We start from the raw sequence: 27707 nt of genomic DNA, 5'->3' as shown, positions 1-27707 counted from the left end.
CAAGCAAGACAAACTACAACAAATAAAGTCAAGAGATTTCTTAAAACGTAAGCATTTCAGGACAAGCTTTGCCTGTTTGGACAATTCTTCCACATTCTGACACAAAAATAATTCAGTATATATAGTCTGCAAGTCCATTGTCACCAGAAGTTGTCCTCATTTCCTGAGCCATCCAGGAAGATGCTCCATTCAGATTAAATGAAGCAGTGCACTTCTTTTGTAGAATGCCTTTTAGGAGCTTGCATGCCATAAAATCCAGAAAGTCTTGAAAACTGTTATTGGAGTTTAGGAGGGCAACAGCAGCCGCTACTGCTTATGCAAACAGTAAACTGTAGAAGAAACAGCTTTCTTCAACACCAGATTCTTAGAGCAGATAAGTGTAGCTGTCAAAATCTTGACAGGATTCCTACCTATTTTTCCTGCTACTGTGCTCTGCACACAGGCTTGTACCTCTGCTCTATCCAGATTACTACAGCTTTGTATTTTAAATCCTCCTCCAGCATCTGGATTCCCTCTGTCTCAGCCAGCCATATTTCTGGCCCAGTTTCCTTCAAATCTGTATTAGCACATCTTCCAGAAGACTTAAACCCAGCACACTTCTGCAAGGTAGATTATCTAATCCTGCGACTAATCAAAACACTAGAAAGAAAGATTAACAAGAAGGGAGAAAAGAGACACCTGCACAGTGAAAATGAAACCAAGCTGTCACGCTATTACTCCCTTCCTTCCCCCACGTGTATATACCAGGCAGGAGCAGTCAGCAGTAAGCACATCATCCACTTAGCTCACGGGTATCTTCCTGCTAGAAGGATCTTCAGCACTAGTCGATAGAGCACCTAGGAATACTTTTGACAGTCGAAAAAAAATTAAGTTTATTTTACACCCATTAACATGATCATAAACCAAAGGCTATTCTCTGCAGCTCCCCAGCAGATACCCTCCGTGGCAGGCTTGTCATTTTTTGCTTTCTAATGGAGTCATTTTATTGTATGCGAGAAGCCTCGGGCATTCTGTGCAGCCTATTACTCTTTGCTGCCCACATTCAGATGGCTAATCTGCTATCAGCCAGGAGCTCCACAGACAAAAGGAAAGGCAGGGGAACAGCACACATGGCTGTGCACACACACACACACTTCGGCTGCAAAATGTTTCCGCAGTAGACCCAAGGTCCAACGAGAAGACGTTTGACTGCCTCTGCGGTCGAATAAAGGCATACAAGTTCTTTAAAGGTAGATGGGCTGGGTAGAAATTAAAAAAAGCCTAAGTAGAATTCCTCTTAAGATACATTAGGGCACAAACTTGGAAGGCCTTAATGGTGAGGGCACATCTTAACTTGAAAAGTCAAATATCTTTCTATTCCGGTGATTTGCTGTACAACAACTTCAAAATGCTTACAAATATTGGTTATAATTAGAAAGATTAAATAAGGGCTAAAGCTAAGCCTAAATATAAGCTAAATATAATATAAATATGTCCTGTGAGACATGATTTACGTGTTCCTGCTCTGGCAGGGGGATTGGACTAGATGATCTTTCAAGGTCCTTTCCAATCCCTAATATTCTGTGATAAGCAACAGTAAATTAGAACAAGACATTTGGCAAGTTTTCAATTCTAGCATTTCTGTTTTCTTACCTGCCTGAAAAATAACTCAGACTTATTAAAAAAAAAAAAAAAAAAAAGCAAGTTTCCCTATATCCCAAAATATTTTTACATAATATGCAAGAACAAATGTAGTGAAATGATTTGCATATCATACTGCAAGCAAGGAGGTTTCTGTGGGTTTGTGTGTTTTGTTTTTTTAAGTTGGGGTAAAGTAAACAGATAAGGCTTGTTATTGCATACCAGAATAAAGAAAATGCCCACATTTGACAGAATTCTTATTCTCCTTTCCTTTCTGAAGGGATGTCTCTCAGCAGAGTCAAATACAGAACTGGCAAAAGGGACATTTTTTGAGCATCAGATCTACAGGCAGAGTGCAAACCTTACAGGAATTCTCTGTCAGGATCACAAAAACCATGACACACAATAGAGGATTATTCAACTAGGTCTACTCATACCCTTTGCAACTCAAAAGCTAAAATTCTCATTTTTGTGTGAACTGGCTTAGCTCACAGAAACAGAAAGTCTACCACCAGTTTTAGCTACTCACACGCTCAGGTACCAGTCTGCTTTGTCCTTCCCTGAAGTCCCTCCCCAGCCACACAGGCTGGTCACCCAAGGCGTGCTTGATCTCACGTGGTGAGGTGTGGAAAACTATGCCATGTTATACTGTGTTATGTCTGGGGAACAATTCCTGTTTTCCCATGCTACAAGTACCAATTCAGCATTGCTTCTTGTTTCTCTTATTCCACTTTGAGGCAGAAACAGCTCCCCAGCACTTTGATTCCAGGTTACTTCTAGTATTTGTTGTAAATATAATTAGAGTTTTAGGAATAGAGTATGTCAGACAACATTACAATCTGCTAAAGTCTTATGAAGAAGAAAAGTTGTCAGAACTGTCTTTTCCACAGAATTAGTCTGTGTTCATCACAGTATCATTATGAAGTTTACCCTGCGTTACCACAGGGAGCTTTCAATAGACTAATCATCAATAGATTAAGTTACTGGATATGATAAATATACATACATATGTCTATGAATTTAATTCCTATTGCAAACAAATTCCCTCTCAGCACCCAAACAGCTAGAACATATCAGATGTATTATTGCAAGTCATTCAGAGGGCTCTCACCTGAAGTTTAAGTTCGGCAAGAGCAGGGTTTTTTGCTGCCTTTGAAGCAGAGAAGCAGTGAACTCCCCCTGCGGTACAAGTCCCCAGGAAGAACTTCTCCACTTCTGCGGCAGCACCATCCCTGGTGGTACTCTGCAACCTTATCTTTCTCTCCCACATGTTCAAGGTGAGAGGGGAAAAAAAAAAACAACCACTGCATTTGCATATGTAATTATGGTGTAGCTCTGCAGTGAGCTAAAAATTACTGGAAGTTGAAAACAGATATGCCTGATGACCACACCTTAGCTTTTCAAATGAAAACGCTTTGCAAGGAAGGGGAAGGGACAGCAGCAGGGAAGGAAGCCAGTCATTACGGTGCCAAAGCTGCTTCAAAGTCCTCGTTCACCACCTCACGCTCTTTGCAAGGCCAGCTGTATGTACCTAGGTCTGTCCTGTGAACAATACTGTAAGAATGAATCCAGTAGTATGTGACTACTTCTGTTTTCCTTGAATTCCCAATACAGATATTGGGTAAATACTAGGAACAAAGGAAAACCTACGGGAAGACATGCAAAATCAGATGGAAGACTAAATAGGCTATAGATTCTGAATGAGATCTCCTTTTCCAGCCCAGGACTTGACATGTCTCACCCTACATATTATACAGGAACCTCAGAGAAAGAATAAAGCAGAACAGCAAGTGGGAAGAAGGAAAATCTGATGTATACCCAAAAGGACATCAGGCAGAATTTCCTCAAAATATCAAGGAAAAACTGTTTAAATACAAGTGTATTTAGGAAAAATGGACAACTCATCTCCCTTATTTTTTTCCTTAATGCCCAAAACCGTAGGTGTTAGATATCAGTGGGAGGAGTTGTTAGACAGAGCAAACAGGAAAACCCAACCTTTAGGTCAAATCCACCAGTTTAAGAAAAAGCAACCCAAGCCCTGTAATTAAGGTATGATTTTCTGTTCTTTAGCTCTCACTTTTTTTCAGATGGAATAGATTTCCCCAGGCCTTTTTCAATCATGCCACATTTGTGATGTTTTGTAATTTCATTTTGCTTTCTCCCATATATACTCAGTGGACAGATGTCTCTACAAAACAGAAAATTGCCCTCAGTATCTGTCAGTCGTCTGTCAGACAGAATTTGGAAATGAACATTGGCTGAAAAAAATGAAAACATTTCATATCACAGTAACTGAAGGTACTATCCAGCATCACTTGACCAAGTAGCATTTGATCCGAGCAAGGCCAGGAGCACTAAATCACAGGCAAAAAAATACTCTACCACATCAGATATTCAACACCTTTTTTTCCCTGGTACTGTCCATGAAAGTCCCTCTCAGGAGCATGGTGCAAAACCAGGTTTATAAACCATTTGCCTCTGGTGCTCTTGCCAGCTCCTCCAGTGTAGCTCTACTACTTGACTCCTGAGAAACAACAACAAAAACCACACACACAGTAAAGCATGGAGGAAGACAGAATATCTGTATTAAAAAAGAAAAACCACATTAGGAAGGTGTATTCAAGCAGTAAAGGGAGAGTTATTTATTTTCCTGCCACACTTCATACCACTCTCTCAGTGGAATCAGGTTCTTTAGTGCTTAAAGTAGTTTCATGAGTCCTTCTGCTTAATAAGGTTTGCTAATCATACTTAGAGACCCTAATGGGATAGGATGGAGCACAGAACTGTTTTATTGAAAAAGAAAACAAACAAGCAAACCTCTCTCCCCTAATTGAGTCCCCTAACAGGCCAAGAACATATTCATCATTACACATGTTCATTTGCTTTACACAGTTCTCCAAAAATACGATAGATGGAACATATTGAAGGCCAAGGAACAGGGGGGATGCTACCAAACAGAAAGCAAACGTTTGTAAGGGAAGTGACAAAGGATAGCAGTTTTCAGGTTTTTTAACCTTTGGGTGACAGCAGTTGTTAACCAGACTGCTTTGCAACAACAGGGTAAAGTCCTCCCATCAAGGAGATTGTGACAGCTGGGAATGACAGCTGAAAAAGGAGCGAGCTGAAGCAGGCTGCTTTCAAACAGTATTGACTTCTCGAAGATGAGAAAGCATATTTTTAGTTAACTTCTGTTGCTCTGAAAAAAACGTGTTAAAATAAAAGATACCATCACGTTCCATTAACAGCATCAGAAACAAACACAAGGAGAGGGAAAGTGGGGAAAAAAAAGGCTTCCTTTCTTCCCTGTTATAGGTTCCCTGGGGGGACAAGCACACAAGCCTGAAGGAGGCTGGTTAACAGGGCTAGCACCAGCCAACTGAGACATCCGAACGCTGCCCAGCTGCTCCATATGCAAAGACTCACCCTTAACAAGTTTCTTCTTTCTGCTCTACCACCTACCCTCGCGGGATGTGAAGGTAAGCTGTCATGTAAGACATTCGCACGAGGAATTCGATGTACAGGCATGGTTACTGCAAGAGAAGACTTCGTACATTTATTTTTACTACCTGAAAGGTGCTTACATGGTGGCGAGGGATAGTATTTTTCTCAGGAGTACTGAAATAGATTTATAAAGCTATGCTGTGTTTAACAGCAGTCAGTATTTTATAAGTCTCATTCGTGTGGAGTGGGCTTTCCATTCTCCTCAACTGTCACACAGGAATTCTTCTAATCTACACAAGAAAGGGCCAAATAGATTACTAAATAAACAAACTAAGGCTCATCACAAGAGGAAAGCTTAAAATAATCCCATTCTTTAAAAGAAGAGGGCAAGCAAAGATTAAAAGCTACAACTGTGAACAGCTTTTACATATCAAACTTCTGTTATTCTTTCCAGTAACTTAAAAATAAGGCCCCAGACAGCCAGAAAAGCAAATTGAGACCAGTGAGAAGTACTCGTGCAACACTGGAGCAGAAGGCACAGAAAACACATGTGCAAAAACACCAGCACACAACTCCAAGAATTCCACAGTTTCAAGGCATGACCTAGTGAATTGAGGGCCAAGCTATTTTCTTGTTCAGCCAAAGGGGACCAGACCCATGCCCATCTCTGCCCCAAAGGCCACCACGGCCTATCAGACCCTCACCAAGAAGGAACACACCAGCCCTCCTGTTCCACCTTCTCTCTCCCATGCATGCCCAACCCACAAGTACGCCACTGCCCTGCGGGTTGCTTTTTTTTTCTTGTGCAGCGTTCCCTACACAAGAAAGGGTCCCCATCTCATCTATGGCAGCATCCAACAGCTCTAAGTACACACTGGCAAGAGGGTCCCCATCCTACAGCTGCCCCTCGCCCCCAGCTCCTCTGGGCCAGGAGCCCCTCGCTATGTCCTCCGCCGGGGCAGCAGCCCCCGTACCCCCAGCAGCAGAGCTGAAGCTCGGCCTTGGCACGTGTTTGCTCAAGCAGGCTTTCGAGGCCTGACATTTATTTACACACTTTGGGGGAATTTTTGTTTTAAGGAGGAGTTATGCTTTATTTATTTATTTATTTACCTAGCAGTCACTTTCAAACAGTAGAGATATCAGCCCTATGCCGAGACTCTCCTTGAGACATTACATGGGACAGCACCTGAACAAGCTGTGTCTGCCCAGGCATTAACCCCACACATCAGAGTAGGGATTCCAATTTTAACAGCATAGGTCCTAAATCAATTCTCTGTTTTAAATTTGACTATCTGCACATCATAGTACTTACATTTTAAGATCAGAAAATATTACCAAGGAGTTCAGAAATACCAATTCTAGTCCTCTAACTCGTCATTATCTCAACATTGGCTCCAGACAGGAAGCACCAGCACTGCAGATACTATCTTAATGCCACTTAGAGATGACTAAAGAGAAAACTGAGTTTTGCATATTGCCCTGTTTGCTGAAAGTACAGGTTTCTCAACACAATAAACATGAAAAAGTTTAGATACTTGAACTAAAAGGAATAGTAACTGCTAAGTGATAAATCTGTTCTCTCTCTTTAAGGCTGCAGATGAAGCCAAACGCAAGGGTAGTCCCAAGGATTAAAAATGGGCTGAGATTCAGTCTTGCTATAGACTTCCTGTGTGACCCTGGGGAAGTCACTTGAGAATTCAGGCCTCAAAAATAACAGGCCTCATATAGCTGCCAGAACGAAGCACCAGAGTTTGAGACCATCGCTGCAAGCTGGGTCCTGCTTGTTCACCCATAACAGCGAGGATCCTACCTGGTGAGCCCCTCTGGAAAACGCAGGTAAGTAGGAGCACAACTTCAGGAGTTTGATATTAGGCACCTAGAGAGCATTTAGAATCACATTTTGAAAACTGAAAAAAGCCCTGGATTTGCAGTCACCAAAGCACACCACATGTTCATCGGCTTGTGGTATCAATTTCCTAGTTTCTGAAGTGACCATAAACAGCTAATGAGTTGAAAGCAGTGATCTTATATTTTTGGTAACTGAGTTTAGAAATAGGGATCCTTAAGTGCCGTGTGGCTAGATCCTGCAGTTCTAGCAGCTTCCCTGCCCTGCAGGGCACTTGCTCAGAAAATCAGTTAAAAAACAAAGCAAAAAACACAAGCCAAACTTCACAAAACCAGGCTTTATTTCTTTAACATAGCGATACAGTTCCACACACGTTAGAAATGCCTGCCATCCCTCACTGGCATTTTAAACCCCATTAAAACAGATGTTTCCACGGGAGGAAAGGCCCTGCGCAGATATTTTCCCTTTAGATTACTCCAGCCTCTCCCCCACACTGCAAAACTTCCACAAGAACAAGTCACAGGACACCAAAACCACCTCGCCCGCAGCTGGGAAGGAGCCGTAGCTGGCTGTAGGCTCGTTTCTCCCCACACTACCAAGGCAGGGGCTGGGTTACAGAGCCAGGGCCCAGGCACGCAGCTCAGCAGCGCTGGTATTAGCGGGACCCACTGTAAGGCCCTGAGAGGGCAGCAGAAAGACTCAGTGGGGAGGAATATCTGATACAACAGGAAGCTGCCAACAGAAGTTGCAGCTGAATTCACCAGAGTCAGAGCCTCAGACTTCACTCAAAAAAAAAAAAAAATAAAATAATAATAATCTGGATAATGTGCAATTTGGAGGGCCATGTCCCCAGTGGAAGTCCCACCTACCTACTGCTTTTCACCTGCTGTTCCAGCAGCGTATTGACGACAGTCCTGTAAGCAAGGAAAACTGTTTCAGGCAGGTAACCACCTTAAAAAGCCCTGCTTCAGGTAACTAATCGCCTTCAAACGCTGCTTCGCAACCATTAAAATAACAAGCAGAGATTACTGAGAGAAAAATAAAGATTACAACACTTTAAAAAGTATTCCCATCACATTTCAGTAGCTAAAAATTAAAACAGAAGCATGACTGGCTTCTACGAAAAAAGACTTCCTTTGATTCAAACAGTTAATTCAGTTGTCCGTGTAGACCTGTTCACTGTGCCTGGAATTTTAACTCGGGCTACATTCCTCAATTCCCAAAATGCAAATTTAAATTAATGCCAGAGTGAAAGCGCGATACCTAGCGAAAAAGAAAGGGAGGGGGGCACGAGAGGAAAGGCAGGACAAGGAATGCTGTATCCCCAGCGCCGCTAACACCTGACATCCTGCCAGTAGTTAACACCTCGGAGCTCACAGAGACACGCCGTACTTCTGGCCGATTCAAAGGCACTGGGGCTCTTCTTACAGGCCGTGGCTTCGTAACGAGACTACGTATGAAATGATTATGTAATAAAAATAAAGAGGAAAAGAGGAAAAACTCACATGTAGAGCAACTGAAACAGCACTCCCACAAATCAATCTACGTAACCTTTTAGTGACTTACTGTTACCAAGGGGGGGGGAAGCCTGCCTCACACCTTCTCCTCTCCTATCTGACAGCATGCAGAAATTACTATTTCATACATTCTTCTTCATGTGTACCTCCAACGGTAAAAAGAACTGAAAGTTTATTTACAACAGTTTCAGAACACAAATACAAACAGTTGATAACATCTTTAAGCCAAGAAACTCAAAGCATTTTGCTCATTTTACTTGTCTCAGTATTGCAGAAGAACAAGACGTCTTACTTTTAGTTTTCCTTTTAATAAGAATTAAGATAATCATAACACATGCGAGAAACGCTGAGAAAGCAACTAATCTGATCCTGCCAGCCAATTCATAATAGAATAAAAAAAACTTTTGCTGAGACTGAATTTATTAAGTTTGCACAGTATTAGCAGAGCGTGACAGTGCAGATGACTGGCAAAATCACGTCCCTCTTTTCTCCTCCCCCTTTCTCTGTCATTTTTTGATAGCAGAAGGGAGAAGGTAGATAGGAAGAGAGACTCCCAACCAGCACCGTGCTCCTGCTTTATCAGCCTGGTGCTGTTGTCTTAACACTTGGCTAACTGCTTCGGTGCAGGGGAGGCTTTCATGTACTGGCCAGAAGTAAGGACAACGACGCAGAACAGTTTTCTTCAGGTATGAGAAGTGCCAGATTTTCTTGTTAGCGAAGGCTCTAATGGTAGCACCAATCGGCTGGTTTGCTGATCTCCTGCAGTGGCCAATAAAGAAGGCAGACAAGGGACCAGCTCTCCGGTTAAGGAGGTAAGACTGTCTTCCCAGCTCCACTTAATGCATCAGGATGGCAGCCATAAGTTCTGGCTCTCAAGCACAGGGACAAGAGGAAAAAAAAAAAAAAAAAAAGAAAAGTTTACAGTACAAGAATAGCTGTGCTAAGCTTATCAACAGATAAACAGAAGGAAAGTTTACAGTACAATAACTTAATGCCACAGCCCAGCATTGTTCACTGGCACACTGGGTATCGAGTGCCATCTCCCTCTGATCTCCCCCTCCGTGTGTATGAGGTAGAAACGAGGCAACTGGAACAGCACAAAATTGATTTAGTGTACACTACAAACAAGGCAGTTGCTGAAGCATCTCCTGGACGCTGATCTTGGATTAACGGAAGATACTAATCCGTGAGAGCAAAGTGCGTTTAGAGATCTAGAAGAAAAATCAGTCTCACACCTATTTTAAAGGTTAAAGGGTTAACATTTGTCTAGCCATTTTCTTTAGTAAACATTTGCAAGTCAAACAAAAACCCACTGCTGAGAAATCTCTATTATCCAGAATCTATTATCTAACCGATCCTGATGCTTCAGTGCACAATGACTGAAGTTGGTTTTAATTCCTCCAAAAAAAAGAACCAGAAACAGCCTAAAACAAGCCATCTATTTCACACAGCAGAACTACTCGATACAGGCTCTAAGGCATTTTATAATAAGAAGGGTGCAACGACGAGGTCCAAAAGTGATGAAGATGAAAGATACCTGGAACGCTACCCTGTCTTACACACCTTTTGTTTTCTGCGAGTGATACATGCCGCAGACAAAACGTTTGGTGCTTAAACAGCCTCAAATCTGTTTTTCTAATATTAAGCACAAAGGAAAAACACTGACAGCAAGCGTGGTAAATAAATCCCTCCCTTGAGAACGAAAGCAGCAGACAGGAGGGGGCTGACATGCATGCAGGAGAAAACTAAACACCATCTTTTTTTCTACCTGCACAAGTTGCCATTTGCTGCAGCGATCAAGAATCTCTTTTTCCCCGTCGACTTCAAAAGCTAGGCTTTCAGAGAATTTCTCTCGCCAGTCATCTGTTGATATGTTTTAAGAGCATGATATTCGTATCACTGGATCTTTAAGAGAAAAATCCATTTTCTTTCCTGTTCAGGTAAACATGTTTACAGCTCCTGCACAGGCACTGGGTGGTTCAGACTCACATGTCACACACATGTCGTCAGCAAGAAGAAAAGCCCCTTTTTCTGATCATCAACATTTTAAATAAGGCAAAGAGAAAAGCACTTTCCAAACTTACCTTCCGCGGAGCCAAATCCTGAGCTAAACACAAATATTTACGCTACAACAAGGAATTAAGGACGGCGCTCGCGTAAACGCAAATACTCGCTGTGAAACGCACAGGGCGAAATCAAGAAAGCCCCTCCTAACTTCCAAGCCATCAGACCAACTCGCTAGCCCCTGGCAAGGCCACCCTTTGGGAACATTTTACTCCTGGAGCAGCCGGGCTCGGCGAGCGGAGGCAGGAGCTGAGCCCCTGAGATATTTCCGAGGCCGTCCCCTGCCTGTGGAAACGTCTCGGATCGCGGGCGAGAGCCTTCCTCTCGGTGACCCCGCGCAGGAAATGCCACATAAAACCTAAAATTGCCAAGGAAGGTTACAAAACCTCCCGCTGTACATCCTATCACCCGGAGCCGCTACGAGCACCCGGCTACTTCTCTGTTTCTATTTATTTATTTATTTATTATTATTTTTTTCCCCCTCCCTCCCTCCCCCAAGAAATTAAGTGCGGAGTGGGTGTACGGAGCGCTCCCCCCCCCCTCCCCACGGTGTACCTCCAGAAGAGGCATCTTAAAGTAACACACGTACCCAAAAGAGATTAAAAAAAAATAAAATAATAAAGAAGGGAAAGAAGAAGAAGAAGCCGGGCAGCCCTGAAGTCTGAAACGTAAATGTAATTCCTTATATAGACCGCAGCACTGGGTCGCACACAGGCAGGGAGAGAGAGAGGAGAGAGAGGAGAGCGAGGGGGGCCCCCGGCCGAACCGTTACCAGCCAGTATTGTACAAACAGGTACCGGAGGGGAAGGCAGAAGGGAAGGGAGAAGGGAAAAGCCAAGGGAAAGGAAGAAACTTCGCCGCCCGCCCGCCCACCCCCGCAGCCCCCCAGCGGGGGCCAGCCCGGGCGGCGACACCAATCAGCCGGGCTCCCCCCGTTTATTAAAAAATAAATTAAAACCCGCAGCTCCCCCCCCCCCCTTTCCCTTCCCCTCCCCTCCCCTCAGCAGCGCCTAACGGTCCGGGGCCGGCGGGGCGGGGAGGGGAGCGCCGCTAGGCGGAGGGCAGGCGGCAGGTAGCGGGGCAGCTCCGCTCCGCTCCGCTCCGCACTTCTCCCGCACCCGCTGCTCCCCGGGCTCTCTCCCCGCTCTCTCTCTCCGCGGTTTCCCCCACCCGCTTGTTGTTGTTGTTATTTTTTTTTTTAATTTTTTTTTTTCCTCTCCCCCCCTTTTTTTTTTTTTTTTTTTTTTTCCTCCCCTTTTCCCCCCCGCCGGGCTGAGCTGAGCTGAGCTGACCGTTGTTGCGGCGCGGGTTCGCCTGCTTCCTGCGCTTACACCTGGGGCCATCCGCCATGATCCTCTCGCCTGTGTCTAAATGCTCCAGTCACCTCCTCCCCCGCCCTCCCCCTCCCTCCCTCCCCTCCTCCCCTCCCCTCCTCCCCCCCCCCCCCACCCAGCCTCCCCTCCCTCCCCTCCCCTCCCCTCCCCGCCCGGACCTGGTTTACGACACTGGCTGTACTTTTACATCACCTTCCCACACCTAGCGCCGGGCCCCAACCTTGTTGCTAGGGGCGACGGGCGCTTTACGGCAGCGCCCGCGAGAGGCGGAGCGGCGGCCGCAGGTAGCGGCGGGCGCCTCGCGGGGGGCTCCGGAGCCGCCTCACGGGGGGGGTCCCCCCGGCAGCCCGCAGGTGGCCGCTGTCTGAGGAGAGCCGAGAGGGGGGCTCCGGGGCTCCCCCCCGACACAAAACAGCGCCGGGACCCTTCCCTGCCCCGTAACGCCTTCCTCCGCACCCGCTTGAACGGGCTTCAAACTTACTGAACGCGTTCAAGTTGAAGGCGTTGCTGTCAAGTGTTTGTGTGCTTCTCTACTCTTTTCCCTCCGCCTCGCTGAACTACGCAATAAAATGGTTTTGTACGCTTCCATTGGTTTCCAGGCTTTCTGATTTTATTTATTTATTTATTTATTCCCCTCTTCCTGTCTGGGATGGCTCTGTCGCAGTTAGAGTTCTGTGGTACTGGGGGATGCTTTTATCCAAATAAATTGGATTTCAGTGAAAGCAGCCTTGTTAGCAGGACACTTAACTATTTAATACACTACTAACTTCGAGGCCCTTTAGGTCTCCTACCTTGTCCCTACATGCCCTGTGCACGCACGCAGTACGATGTCCCCTCACCTCAGGGAAGCAGCGCAGCGGGTCCCTAAAAATACAGCTCTTCAGCACCAGCAGTTTACAGAAACACCTCACTCCTGCAGCTTCCCCGGAATCCAGTAAAATCAGAAGCACCCAAAAATTAAAGGAGAAAGTGGCTGGAGTGGATAGAGAGAGTTGTAAACTTTTAGAAGATTGTTTTTCAAAATTATTCTCATAAGTTTACACTAGGCATAGATTAAGGTACTTGGCATGGAGACAGTGGTTGCTCTTCTTTACAGGTATCGATGATTCATTTAGTGTCTTTCCAAATTTGGTAAATGTACGTTTAGGGATTTTACATATCTATCTTTAGCCAGCGTGAATTGGCTGTTGACTTCCTCAATTTAATGAGGATCTATCTACCTGCGAGTGCTTGAAGCAGAGTGACAAGTCAAACAGAACAAAGTGTTCTCGTGGGCTAATAGGAGTCACTTAAAAATATTTGATTTGCCATTAGCTGGAAGCTCTGAACTCCCACTACACAGGTGGCGAAGGACCGCAACATGAAAGATAAGATAAAAATGAGATGTCAGGAAAATTTCCTTGAGAGAGTGAATTGCAAAGTGTAAAGCAGGATCATGGCTTTGTCCTGCTTTAAGAGTTCAACATCTTGGCTTGTTGAGTTCTTGTGAAGAAGATACCAGTGCCTGTCAAACTGCTTGCAAACAAAAGCTTAAGTTGTTTTGGGATGCTTGAATGTTTTTTTTTTTATAATTCTGTGGATAAGTTTCACCGAAATATCATGTACAAGTTTTTTATGCTAACTTTTTCAGTTCCTTAAAACTTCTCGTTTTACAAGGTAGATGCAAAAACAAAAATAGTAACTTACTTGTAAATACATTGGTAGATCTGTCATTGTACTCTGCAAGCACATAAAAAAAAATTCAGGCCCATCCTTAAGTGACTTTCAGGTAGCTTGCTTCCGTCCAGTTCTGTCAGTTTTCATTTCCATATAGGAATTGTTGCCTCTTCACTTTGAGTGAGTTATGTTTCCCAACAGAGCGAGGAGCGGAGCAGTCTCCTGGTGTTTGTTATCGCTCCGTTACAGATAGCCGTAGTGCCTGTTTGAGCACAGGTCTCGTCAGGTTTCCGAGCAGCTAGGAGAAGCCAGTGACAAGTCCTGCTGCCCAGTAGTTTCTGAAGAGCAGAACTGAAGCTGGCAGGAGTGTTCCTACCTCTTTACTGCTGCGGTCAGATAAATGAGAAAAGAAAATCAAAGCAATCTTTGCGTACGTTATCTTTGACACCAAGGAGGTCTAGAAACTAAAGAAGCAGAGGATGGAGTTTTGCATCGTGTTATCAGTTTTCCCAATCACTATTCACCCCGGAAAGTTTTTCATTTACAACTTACAAACGGGTGAGGTGTGCGTGTCGTATGTTTAATTCCAAGCACCTTTGCACCTCCCGTCTTTGTAAACAAAGTTCCCTTTATTTACCATGCTAAAAGATATCACAGTTAAGGATGCAGCTACTGTCAAATACAGCATTTCGGCCTAATAATTTCTTCTAATCCTAGTTGCAAATGCACTAGCTAAAATTCCTGCTGTCTTTGTAGTGTCTCGCAATTTATGAGCACGTGGAGTGCATAATTTAAATTACACGTACTCCCTGCAAGTGAGAATGAAAAATCCTTTTTTAAATTTTTTGTTGTGGGGTACTGCTTTCAGTCTGACGTTTCAGTCAATGCAGGAATTAATTAATGCACTAGTTTGTAAAATTTAGGCAAAGCAGTATATTCTCTGCATTCTCCTGGATGGGGCAGCCTTGGAAATCTATATTCTTTAAAGGGGGTGTGCTAAGACAGTGGTCATTCATAAGTTAGTTTGTCTCTAGTGACAATTTATGGGGGAATTTAGGCTATCTAAACAGGCATAATGTAATTGAAATGTTAGACAGGTAGAGTATCTGCTGTACTTTACCTTTTCTGAAATGTACTTGCATCATCTGAAGACAGGAATTTAAATAGTTCAGGAGTCATGCTGGAGTATGGCTGCTTGAAAACCACAGCGTCTTGGAATTTTTTCAGCTGATGATTCTTACAGACTGGTTTTGCCATTTTAAAAATAGCTGTGTATGTTGTTATGGTTTATGATCTCTTGAGTATATATTATTAAATAAAAATAATCAGTTTTCTATTGGTATGCCTACTCCTTATTCATGTTTATGAAATGAAATTTCACATCCTATCTTGAGTATTCTAGACCTAATGGTGTTCACTTAGTTGAATCAATTTAGAATTACAGTGGAAAATGACTCAGTGAATAGTTTCTTTTTTCATTTATGGTTTATGGAGATTTTCTTTCCTTTCCTTTCCTTTTTTTTTTTTTCTTCTAATTTTTAGCAGTGAAACTTTGCTTTCACTTCCATGTATTTTCTTGGGATTTCACTTCCTAACATTTATGTTTTAATTGATTTTTTTTTTAATGTTTTTGATCCTCTATAAAAATTGTAGCTGAAAAATTTACTAGAAGAGCAATGACCCAGAAATGTGCAGCTGGAGTGCAGCTATCTGGGGAAGTAATCTTGATAAAAAGTGAATTTTAGAGATATCATCATGCAGTCTTAGCGCCTTTCCAGATGGCCTTGTGATTTCCATTTTTGCTTCCAAATGAACCTAATATATTTTGAAGGTGTACCCTAGGATATTACGCAGTCTCAAAAAAATGGCAAAGGCACCAGAAATTTGCACATTCATTTAGAGCCAAGTTTGTAGGTACTTATAACGAGAAGTTACCCTTCTTTACTCTCCTCAGCTTCAATTTTTTTCTTGTTTCTGTATTTTACCATGTTTTATTTATTCGCTTAAAGCTTGATGCTGTGATTCCTAATTAATTGTCTTGTCTTGCACACCTTGCAAGACTGTACCTGCTTGGCAGTTTACATCCTTATACGTAAATCTCTCATAAATCAGCAGTGTGTGCGTAGCTATCTATAGCTATAATGACGTGCATGCATGCAAATAGCTTCTCAAAAATCTTCCCTATTAAGAAAGTGTTTGTGAAGATCACAAAGGCCTTCAAAACCGTTTTGTTTCTCTTGCTCTCTGTTTGCCCTACCAGTTGCATAGAGTTTTTCTCTTGAAAGCAATTAACCTGTGCTGCTTCTTATGTCAGGTTGCTGTCCTATATAAGGTAAATGTATGAAAACATAACCAGGCCCTACAGGTTCGTTTTCCCATGCTAATATTTACTTTAGATGTTATCTCTGTTATAGGGCCTTCACACAAGCCAAACGGATTTTAGAAAAGAAAGTGGAAAAGGCCATTCCACACTCTTTATTCAAAAGGTGACTCCTTTGTGTGTTCCAAGTGAAACTGGGACGCGAATTTGGGTACAAGCATTAGATTGCAAACACTTGTGGTGATTTCTCTGTTTGTTTTCACAGTACCTGGAACTTCAGTTGAGAGTGTCTCCTTCTGTACTTTCTTTTCTACTACTAAATGCGGTAGCAAAATGCTGTATCAAAATATTATTTTTGTTTTAAATTTGTGACTGATCAAATTACAGTTGTAGCGCAGTTAGATTACCCGGTTTTATTAGTAGCACATTTTCCATTCATCTTTGTTTATGATGACTCTGCACAAGTGTCCTTATCCATTATATTATCTAATTAAACACTAATGTGTTGTGAATATTTTTCCATATGGTTCACGTTTGTTTCCTTCTGTAACTTACACTCTGTTTCTGATTTAGCTCTACTCCCCACCCCTCTTGCAGTTTGCTGTCTCGCAGTTTTGTGCGATGGCTCATTTGGCTCTCGTTTGGAATTATTTTCTTCATTATGATATCTGTACAGCTGGCTCGCTCAGCTCTTTAAATCCCAACTTAAAATGCATTTCTGAGTTATTCTATCGCATAGTCTTCCCATTTATATATACACATATATATATTTATTGTCAGAAAACATTCTAAAGTTGGATGCCATTCATTTGTTATGTCTTGTTTGTCACTTATTTATTTTTTTTCCCCCTGCAAAGTGCATAATACTTCTGCAGGAAATGTTTGTCAATACATAAAGGAAAGCTGTTGTTTTGGAACTGTAACAGTTTTGAAGCTTGCAGTGTGTATTCTGCATATACAGAATCAACGTAAAGAAAAAAAAAAAAGAATAAATTAATTCTACCAAGTCAAACAAATAAATCCAAATAGAAGTCTAGCTTTGCTTAAGAACTCTCAACAAATCATTGCTCAATACCATATGAAGAAACACAGATATATTCTAATAGATATGAGTTGAAGCATTGGTGAACTCAGCATGGTAAGTCTAATTCTTGTATTTGGCAATGTAAGGGTCTGTCTGGTAGATACAAACATATGGTATTAAAGAGGACAAGAACATAACTGGAAGTCAAATGCTTAGAGCAAATTCGTTGGCACTACAGAGCTGTGTAAAATTTGGTATAGTTACAACTGAGTTTGGTGTACTGGAGCAGGGAGCAGCATTTCAGCACACAAATAATCACGTGTCGATAAAGCAGTCATAATTCTCACATAAGGTTATGCATATCAGGAATTTTTGATTGCAAGGAAAAACTAGTTCAGATCCTTCCAAATAATTATAGTTCTTTTTTTCCTCACCTAGCCTAAAAAGATTTTATATGGGATCAAATTGAAAATGTCTTTCTAACCCAAGCATTAAAAGCTTAGATTAGAGCATTTGCTACAAGCAAAGCAGGTGGTCCTGGGGTTTCCAAGAACCCAATGATTTTAAAATTCCATTTATCAAGTTCCCTCTTCTTATTGGGAAGGTTTGGACTGAGATTTCTGTGGTGGGCAGATATCCCTCTATATTCCTCTATATGCCTCATATGGGCTTTAGATATTCTGAAGAACTTTCATTTTCTCTTATGGATGCAGTCTAACTGTGTAAGTAAAGGACAAGAACTGTTTAATCTCAAGAAAAGTATTTTGAAATACCCTCTACTTCTCTCACCACTTAGGTATTTTTTTCAGCCACTAGGCTATAAAATAACCTTTCTCTGGTTCAACGACTATTTTATTTTATAGAAAACATAACATTCACTGGTACCCCTGAACTGTTGTCTTTAGGGAGGTGAATTAGCTTGTGAATGATGGTGATTTACATTTCTTTGATGAGAGGATAGAATTGAACCTTGGTTTCTGGTAGCCTGGAGGGACTTAACGACTACTGGGCTTTCATATTAAAGATTAATTATGCCCAACATTTCACACATGCAAGGTAAGTAATGAAGGTCTCAGATTAGTTCCTGCAGAGGAGACAGGGAGGGAAAAAGCCTTGCATGAAGATCTGCAGGTGGATAGGTAGGGTGACGAGGTAGGCAGCTGAAGGGATGACCAGAAGCATATCTTCACATGTGTGGGGAGTTTAACTGAAAAATCATGAGTAACTGGGATTGTCCAGAAGCTGAAAGGAGACGTTCTGGAGAGAGTCCAACGAAGAGCCACAAAAATGGTGAAGGGACTGGAGCATCTGACAGATGTGGAAAGGCTGAGGGTGCTGGGCCTGCTCAGCCTGGAGAAGAGGTGGTCTGGTGGTGGTCTTAACATCCGTAAATACCCGAAGGGAGGGTGCAAACAGGATGGAGCCAGGCTCTTTTTAGCAGTGCCCAGAGCCAGGACAAGAGGCAATGGGCAAAAAGTGGCCTACGGGAGGCTCTGTCTGAACACCAGAAACACTTCTGCGCTGTGGGGGTGACCTGTGCTGCACAGGTTACCCAGAGAGGCGGTGGAGTCTTCTTGGGGATCTTCAGGAGCCGCCTGGCCATGGCCCTGGGCTCCCTGCTCCTGGTGGCCCTGCGTGAGCAGGGGTTGGGCCTGCTGGGCCCAGAGCTCCCTGTGGCACCAGAGAGCTTTGTTTGCATTTAGACACCTGCAGGATCTTGTCTTTGACCAGTCCTCTGCAAATACAAAAAGCTGTCTGGAGTAATGAGAATTATTTTGTAACTCCTTTTAGGTAATTTTATTTCCATTTAAAAGATCCACTACCCATGTCAGTAGCTGTTGGGAGGCACTCATTGAAGCAGTTGATCTCTTGCAGGTGATGACTAATCCATGTGTAATGATGGTAGTAGGTGATCCTGCGTGGGACTTGCCCACCTTCAGCTGGGATGTCAGACTCGGTGTAGTCACTCCAGGCTGTCTTGGCAGCTGGTGGGCATCCAGGCAGTACAGCCTGAGGCACCCGAGGCCGTGAACCTACCTCACAGGCAGCTGCGCTTCTCTTACCCTTGACATCAGACCAGTCAGTGCGATGGGTTTTCTTGCCGCGAGGCTGCTGAGGTTTATGGAGATGACTTCACCTCTCTGTTGAATGAAATTAGCTCCAACTTCTACTCCTGATTTTGTAGGGTGAAAGTCCTACAGTTTGTTGCCTTGCATGCAGGTGTTGTCATTCTTGCTGAGTGTCTTTAGACACAGTTCCCTGATAAGGCCATGTATCTGTGGATTTTTACATCAAGTACCATGTCACACAATGCCAAAGGCAACAAAAGCATTTGTTTTGCCATCGGGAAAAAAAAAAAAAGTATTTGTAATCCACGGAAACATTAGTAAAACATTATGGCATTCCTAGCACAGAGAGGTTAACTGTGCAAAGCTTCCCCTGCAAAGCTGTGTAATTAAAATGTTGATGTGTGTTCCTACAGCCAGGTGAGCTTGTATTTTGGATTCATCATTGTAGCATCTTGAAGAAGAGGCCAGAAGAAATTTGCTTAATTGTTAATAATGGTACTTCAGTGCCATGCCATTTATTCTAAATAATGACAAGAATTTCATAGATTAATTGCTAATTTTAGGAGTCAGATTAATTGGCAAAGTAAAAAAGCTCTTCACTACAATAGCACTCCAGTGTGAATGCAGGGCTACTGCGCTTTCTTGCTTGCTTAACCTTAGACTGCTTTATCTTTACTTGATGATTGCTTTGTGAAGACTACTCTGCTCCTAAATAGTATTTATAGGTTCTTTGACATTTTTAATCTTAACATTGTTGCTTGCTTAAATGTTAATTCCAGAAGGTCTGAAAATTATGTTTGCAACTACAGTTAATTTCTCCAGTGGAAAAACAACTTGGGCACAACTATTTTTCAGACTCTGTTTCGAGACATTTTAACTACAATGTAGTCTTAATCTGAGTCAGACTGAATTGGTCACATTTTCTCTTTAATGGTGATGCATTACATTAGTTTTACAGCCTCTGAAAATGCATTTAAGGACATATGCATTGCTTGGGTCTCCATTCTCCTCCAACTGATGTGTACTGATATGAATCCTAAACAAGCAATTTTGGTGCTGTTTCCCCAGTCACTTTCCTGCAGCGTCATGATGGATTACCCATTCTATTGACTTGGGCAAGGCTAGAGAATAAAAAGCAAACAGACAGACCTGTCCATTGCTGTGACTCTGTAGAGTTAAATGCCAAATTCAGCAAACAGGCTGTTCTTCACCCACAGAAGAAAATATTGGACAGAGCATCCAGCCAGCCAGGGATCACCAAATGTGCCAGATCAAAACTCATAGCTAAACTGAAATTGAAACGTTTTGTGTAAGTTCAGTTGTGCCTTCTTTTTCTTGCTGCTTGCTGCTGTTCCTCATGTCCTACCACACGAGAGCTTAGACTGCCTTTCCTTCACTAGCTTTTCTCGCATGTCGGGGTATTAAAATATGCAACACAATTTCATATAACCTTTGCAGTGTCTATCTGTTATTGCATAGCATACACTTGTATCCACACACACATACATAAAGCTATTTTTTAAGGATTAGGAAGGTCACAAAGCTATGGCCTAGATTCATGATCCCTTGGTTATACCTGCATCTGCCTGCCCCATCCCTCCTGGGGAGATTACTGCCACCACAGCCGAGGCTGCTGTTCAAATCCCTGTGTTTTAGCAAACTGAAAACAGCAGTAGTACCAGTTAAGAGTACTGTGCTGGACCCGCCACTGCAGACTCAGTCTTCACCCTGTTTCTTTGAAATGGCTGAAGAGGTTTCCAGTTCCAGTTGTATGGCCAATGCTGTTTGCAGCTGCTACAGCTATGTCCAGCATGGATGGCAACATTACAGAACGGGAATATTGATGATTCCCTTTTCAGTCAGAGTTTTAGTTTTGATCCCATTTCGTGTTAATTGTGTTATCCCGTCTCTTTCTGTGCCTTGAGAAGATGTGTTCTCAGTGATTTATACATTTTTTTTTTCCTCCTTATTCTAAATAGCTCCCAAATCCTGACCATGCAGCTTGTGCAAACCTCCACTTTGAAGACAATCTTGGAATTTCCATGGAAGACAGTTGTAGGCAGACCTTTAAGTTTGATTTTAGCTTATTTGACATACAGTATATAGAATGCCATCCATCATGTCTCACACTTTTAGTCCATCAGAGTTGTTTTCCCAAATGCTTTGAGAGACTAGCCAAGATCACAACATGGAAAATTCCTTAACCAAGAAGAGTTTTTGAGGATACATTTGGACTTCTTTGCTCCATCAGCATCTACTCTAATGGTAATCACCAGCTAGATGTATAAATCTGCCCCTCTGTGGGGGGATAAGTAACAGAAAAGCTCCAAATCCTTTTCATTCCACTTTCCTGCTGTGAAGAGATTCAGATTTCTTTAAACCTTTTGCTTTTTTCCATCAGACTCTCAGCACATTCATCAGCAAGCTCTTTCTTTCTCAATTAAAAGAACACTGAAGACACTTAATTTCCCTTTTGCAGTCCTACTTGCATCTAAATCTGCATTTGACATTTCATGCTACGCCCAGTTCCAGCAGATGTAGGCTCTGTATCCTTACAATTAGGTACTGTGTTACGTGATGTCTAATTTTAGGAGATGCCTCCTTGAGCCATATGGCTTTTCCTGTATTTTCCTAGATAGTTTATAAAAGGTAAATGTGCTGTTTCACTACAGAGGTCCATCATTTCCCAGAAGTCATGAGAAAGGTCATTCTCCTTTGAGAGGGTCCACTGCTCCTTGGACTGCAATGTATGGCCAGACTATGGAGAGCACTCACTACCTCCTGACTGTAGATGTGACCTCAAAAAGAAAATATGGGGATTAATTAGTATCAGGCCATTGATCTGAAGCCTGAGGATGTGTTTCATGATGATACGCTGCAGTCATCTTTGTGCCTTTCCTGTTAGAAAATGCCATATGATTTTGGAAACAGCAATCTCCCTTTTTTGACTATGCATTTCAGTGCAAGAGACATCTCTTCTGTTATCTGGCCATCTGGGATCCTTTTATAAGAAAAACATCATTCCAGTATTAGAAGGAATATTTCAACTTGCCAGCTTTAATCAGGACATACTGCAGCGAGATGCAAAGCAGTATCAGCTGAAAGCTGAACTCCCGTGTTAGACACTAAGTGAGTATAACCCTCCTGTCTGGAGCGAGCCAAGGAGTTTGGGAGATCACTGCCTTAGTGGTGTATGCACAAAATAATAAGGAGCTGAGATGTAAGAATAAAGTAAATATAATAATAATAACCCACAAATGTTAAGGTATGTATTAAAATATCTTAATATCTTCAGGGTTAAGGTATATATATGTGGGCGAGTGTCAGGCTTGCCTCTGTGCCTCTCCCATTAGGGATTAGATCACATTCCACCAGGCTAAAGGTAATCTCCTCGTTATCATTTTCCATTATGAAATTTTCAGTGCAGCTCTGCCGAGCTCTAGCCGTGTATTTACTAGACAGAGGCCGTCTGAGCAGTGCTCTGCTGGCGAGCTGCACACCGTCAGTGCTCCTCACCTGGCAGTGGGCTCGGCGATCTGGGCCCCGAGTGGGAATCCACAGAGGGCATCAAGGAAAAGGCGGGGGGGCTACTCCCTGAGAGCTCTGCTTTCCGAAATGGACGCAGGGAGGGTTTTGGCCGGAGCCTCACCTCATTGTGCTGAGTCAAGCCAGCATTAAGTGAATACAAATTCTCCCTTGGGAGTCCCAGCTACGGCTGAGGATCTGAGGAAGTTATAGAAGGAAGCAGGAGGGCGGGAGTGCTTTCAGAGCCTCTTTCTTTGAATATCCAGGAAAAGTAAAAGGAGAGACTCATAACCTGAAGTACCCAAAAACTGCTCTTGCACCCCTATCCAGCTGCCCCATTGATTTCATCTGAAGGATTCCTATTAGAGGAGGAATTTGGGGTGACCTCTTAGTCACTACCAAGTCCCTGCAGAGCTGTGAGTAGCCAGCATCACTGCTGTGTTTCCTGTACACCAAGTCACCAGTGAGTAGCCTCCATTTCTCCCCAATTGATGTACCTGGCATCTGGCTTTTTTTTTCCAGTGCATTTAGCATTTTGTGATATTTTGTGCCATTATGAAAGTGTTTCAGTGCAACCTGTTGAGAGTAATCTGCCTGCAGTTGTCCTTCATTCATCTCAGGGCAGTAAAAAGTGAAAAGCAGTGACTCTCCCCTCTTGGAGTGACACAGCTGAAATAAATCCATCACCCCAAACTGAACCCTAGGCGATGCTGCGAGGAGTCAGCCGTGCAGATGGAAAGAGGGGTGGGTGGAAGCCTGTGTCACGGGCACAGCCTGCAAGGCTGCTCACAAAAAGGCGGAGACAAGCAACCAAAAGCCAACGAGTAGAGGAGGAAAAATGTGCTTTGGGGAGAAAGTCCAGCAATTGAGCTTTGTTGGCAAGGTGCTGGCTAAAACCAGGCTTCAAATGGCAAGCAGTAAAGCTGCCTTCTAGTGTTTAATCCCTGCTAACACTGACAACGTGGGAGCCTCTGTGACACCTCTCTGTTATCCACTTCCAAGCAGGTTGGGGAAATGACCCATTATCGCGCTATTGAGCAGAACAAAGCAGCGAGATCAGGTTGAAAAACCTCCCAAAGCATCAGGCATAGGTAAGGATGCTCCTCAATTAGGAAAAGCCTTGAGGCAAGACAGTGGTCTGTGTCTGGGAGGGAAAGGTTAGTCTTTAAGTCAGGGTTAGTGGCTTCAGTACTCTCGCTTGGTTTGCTTTGCTAAAGCACTGTTATCTACCTAAGTGGCTTAGAGTGAAGTGTGAGAATAGTGAAGCACAGGTAAAGAACAAGAGAATTGCAAACTACTTTAACTCCATCATCCCCATGAGTTTTGGGTAAGAACTTTTGATACACGGCTTTACAAAAAAAAAAAAATAATAAATAAAAAAGTTTACAGAGCTACCGGTAGCATGACATGAGTGAGACACCCCAGAAATTCTCTGAAAATGAGCAGTGTCCTGAATCTGTTGAAGCAAAGCTCCAATAGCTCACGATCGTCATTTTCTGTCACGAGCTGGCTTGCTTTCTGCCATTTTTTACACTTCGTTTTTTGCCCATCCACTTCAGTTATAACTAATCTCCCCTGGGTGGTGATTCCAGCATTGCTGCAGAAACCGTCACAGTGCACATGCCGTAATAAAAATATGACACAACAGGTTATATTTAACAAGGAAAAGAGGAATAGAAAGTGGTACATCTGCACAATGAATATAATAGAGCATTGACTTGGTATTTCCTGACTTCGGCAGTCCCTCCAAAATAAAAATGCATTAATAGAATTACACTTAGCTTTCTGCTTTTAAAAGGAAAATATTTGAAAGCAAAAGCCTTTTCATCTTCCAAGTTCTTCTGGCTCTGCGTGTGAGATAGTGGAAATAACACAGGGCTGTGTAACCACAGCAAACAAGTGGGGTGGGAATTCTGTAACTGCTCGGCTGGCTCAAAGCAGAGCGGCAGTGAAGGAGCAGCCTGGATTTTGGATTTAAGAGGTGGGGTTTCTTTTTTCCCCCTAAACTCCATTCATTTCTATGGATGAAAATAAACGTACTCTGTTGTAGGCAGAACTGGTGGTGACCTATAATTAAGGATGTCTGACATTTCCATTATAAGAGGCAGCTTTTACTTGGCTATAATTTCAGCTGGTGGTTGTTTGAAATTTTAACTGTTTAGGCAGAATTTTCCTTTTCTGGATATCTCTTGCAATCCGAGTGTTGTTTTTTTTGTTTGTTTGTGTTTTTGTTTTTTTTAAGAGGTGCAGTAGAAAAAGAGTAAGAAGTTAGGGATTTTTTTCATCAATATCTATTAAGCACCTAAGCAAAAAGACAACTTTTTACCCATATAGAGAAGCTCAGAACTCCTTGCTTAAAATTTGGCAAAGAAGCCACACACCCATTGGCATGGTTTTTCTTCTTTCTGTAGAAAAACTCAGCTGATACATTGGCACTAAAATTTTGTTCAATTTAAGTACATGGATATGTAAAAAAAAAGCCACCTACTCTGAGCATGCTCCAAAGCAGGGACAGAATTAGCCTGAGGAACATTTGATTGATCCACCAGCAAAAATGCTGAAAGGCAGCAGAAATATGTGCATATTTAACCTCCCAGCAATTTTAACTTTAGTGGGGCTTAGCTGGTGGAATGTGTAAAGTTATTTTGCTTCCCTGTTTTACGAGTAAAATTCCCTAATATAGACAAGATTTCAGAGGTGTAGGCTTCTCTCTCTTATAAATGAACCTGGTCTTTAACATCACTGTAAAAACAAAAATCTGACCTTCTGACTCACCAACTTCTTCCTAGGTGCTTTTCTGGAAGGCATTACCCAGTGCTCTTTGGGTACGGGCATTTTTAACCATGTCAATAAAAATATCTGGGATGTGTAAAGATGATGATATTTTTGGATCTCGGTCAGTGGAGATCAATCATTACCTGCATATGGCTCTATGTCTTAGCTGCATTCTCCACCAACTCTGCTTTTAATACCTAGCCTGTCGCTACCAGACGGGGCTGTCGCTGATGTGCTGCAGCCAAAGGCTCTGGCTCTGGGGCTTCCTCACAGCTCTACCACACTAAAAATCCCCTAAAATCTTCTGATAAAAAAGGTGTAGATCCTATGTTGAGTCTGTTTAAATAACGGCCTTATTATTTTTTACAGGACAAGTGACAACCTTTCTGGATCGGGGCAAAACCATGTCCTTGTGGCCTCTTTGGACCTAGAGAGCTTGGTGGGAGCATGTAGTGATGGCTGCAAGCTGTGAGCATGGCCAGGGATGCCGCAGAACTTCAAAACCTTTTTGAAGCCTATGTTAAAGTTGATGACAGTGCGTATTCGACTGATTTGCAATATGCTGAAATCATCCCTCCTATATAAGATAAAGATGAATAAAAAATATGAAGTAGGACTTTTTTGATGTGCAAGGTTTAACACATTTCTGCAAATTTTTGTTTGTTTGCAGACTAAACATATAATACTCATCTTTGGTAATTAAAAATCACAGAAGCTATGGTGCTTATAAATTCTAGAAGCTAAATGAAGGTTTTTGTCTACCACTCCTGTGTTATCTACCTACTGCACATCCTGTTATTTGGGTTAAAGGGAAAAAAATGTGCTGGCATTATTTCTTCCATCTGTTCCACAACCTCTGATACTGAGCTTCTAAAAAGCTCAAAGCAGACTAAACAGGTCATAGTCAAAACAGCTTGCTTTTCATGCACTCTTAAAATCAGATGTTTTAATGATATCTTTTAGCTTGTTTTCTAATTAGAAAACAGGTTCACAATGTGGTATCTATCTTCTTCCATTTGAATCAATAAACAGAGAAGTCATGAGAAAGGGACCTCTTCCCTTCAGGGAGCCTTTTCTTGTTAATGTTGACTCAGGTTGTTAGTGCTTATTCTTGTCTCCTTTCCTTTTCTGCCTACTTCCCAGTCTTTTCTCTTTCAGTTCCCCCTTGTTTCCCAGATACGCTGCCTTACACGTAGTGAGTATTGAATTTGTCCTGCATATTTACCTGCTGTGGCGTGAGGGCACTTTAGTTTTCAGTCTGCATTGGGCAACGAAGTTTTCTAACCAGGCCGAATGATTCTTTTTAAGCCCACAAAGATTTTGAGCGTGAGTTTCACTGAAAGAGAAAGAAGAGAAACCCTTCAGTTACAAATGATGCATGCTGCACTGTTAAGTAACTTGTAAGATCTTGTGTTAGGAATGATCAGGAAGGATTGCCTCCCACCTGAAAATCGCAGTGTTGTCTGAGAAATCTGTACTTTATGTACTTGTAACTGAATGAAATTGAGATAAGTTACTAACTAGTCACACTTCTCTGGTTTGCTCTCAGCCTTGGGCAGCATAGGCAGTTTTTATAACTTCTCTTTTATGGTTAGTTAAGTCTGATTCCTGCAAGGACTTAACATGTATATTTAACTTTATTTTGGTTAACTGTCCGTGTAAAGACTTTGAGATTTGGCACCCTGATTAGTTTCTTCCTTGCTGAAAAGACCACTGTAAATTTCAATAGGGAAACAGAAAAGTCCCGTATGATTTTTTAAGGAAGCTTTAAAAAGAATAATTTGAGGATGTACTATTTAAAGTGAATTGCATCAGATACTGGGTTATTTTGAAATTAAAAATGTCCAAATAACAGTGCCCTGCTTTTCGTGTCTTTGAGCTTGCTAGCAAATTCAGAAACTATTTGCAAAGGAGCGAATCATCAGAAATTCAAGTGTGGCCACAGGCTGTGGGGTCCGAGGGCTATAATCCCTACTCATGCAGGATATATTGGGTCCTTACAGATTCTAGACACGTCTTGCTTATACTCTCTATTGCTCCTATGTGTCAGCTCTGAAAGGCTTCCACTGTGATGTAGAAATAAATAATGGTTAGTTAAAACAAATACCATAAAAGGACATTTTCAAAATGTAGAGACATTACCTATCTTCAAATCCCCTCACTGCACCTACATTAAAATAATGATCGTGACCCAGATACGGACAGTTTGAACTGTCCTTTTCAAGGCCAGATGTGGTCTGTTATGTAATACAATTCCAGGGTGATTGCTGGGGCTTGGAGTAAGAGAAAAATGAACATATAGCAGATATTGTTCCAAAGAGCAAATGTCATAAACAATGTTATAAAACTCAAAGCCGTGAGCAAAAATTTCTAGCAAACCAAACTTCTACCAAGCCTTGCCTGTGTACAAACTGAAATCTCCAGCAAGGTACAATCCAGCCACAGGCCCCGGAGATTACAATAAAAGGAGAGCCCAAATACACGTCCCTACATCAGCACACTTCACACAGATACAA

General features: G+C 42.4%; 1 protein-coding gene and 1 long non-coding RNA gene across 7 annotated transcripts in view; one reads left to right on the top strand and one right to left on the bottom strand.

The window, feature by feature from the left end:
* The window catches only part of ZEB1 (zinc finger E-box binding homeobox 1), a 125981-nt gene extending 113654 nt beyond the window's left edge, over positions 1–12327 (bottom strand). For 2 of the 6 annotated variants that reach the window (XM_038173776.1, XM_038173777.1), the window contains exon 1: positions 11781–11927. In XM_038173776.1, coding sequence (XP_038029704.1) covers positions 11781–11838 — 58 coding nt within the window. In that variant the 5' untranslated portion in view covers positions 11839–11927. Of the gene's footprint in view, positions 1–10192; positions 10288–10508; positions 10953–11780; positions 11928–12303 lie in introns of those variants that run through there. The other 4 variants (XM_072033757.1, XM_021277730.4, XM_072033760.1 and 1 more) reach the window with 4 other exon arrangements.
* A 7204-nt stretch (positions 12328–19531) lies between these two features.
* LOC140001625 (uncharacterized) lies at positions 19532–26116 on the top strand. Its single transcript, XR_011807075.1, has 3 exons — positions 19532–23299; positions 23422–23507; positions 25561–26116. It is a non-coding gene; the product is annotated as an uncharacterized lncRNA (long non-coding RNA).
* The last annotated feature ends 1591 nt before the right edge of the window (positions 26117–27707 follow it).

Source organism: Anas platyrhynchos, chromosome 2 (assembly GCF_047663525.1).
Source record: "Anas platyrhynchos isolate ZD024472 breed Pekin duck chromosome 2, IASCAAS_PekinDuck_T2T, whole genome shotgun sequence".
NCBI classification, from domain to species: Eukaryota; Metazoa; Chordata; class Aves; order Anseriformes; family Anatidae; genus Anas; species Anas platyrhynchos.
The sequence above is the reverse complement of the archived record's forward strand: the minus strand, read 5'-3'. Positions and strand labels throughout refer to the sequence as shown.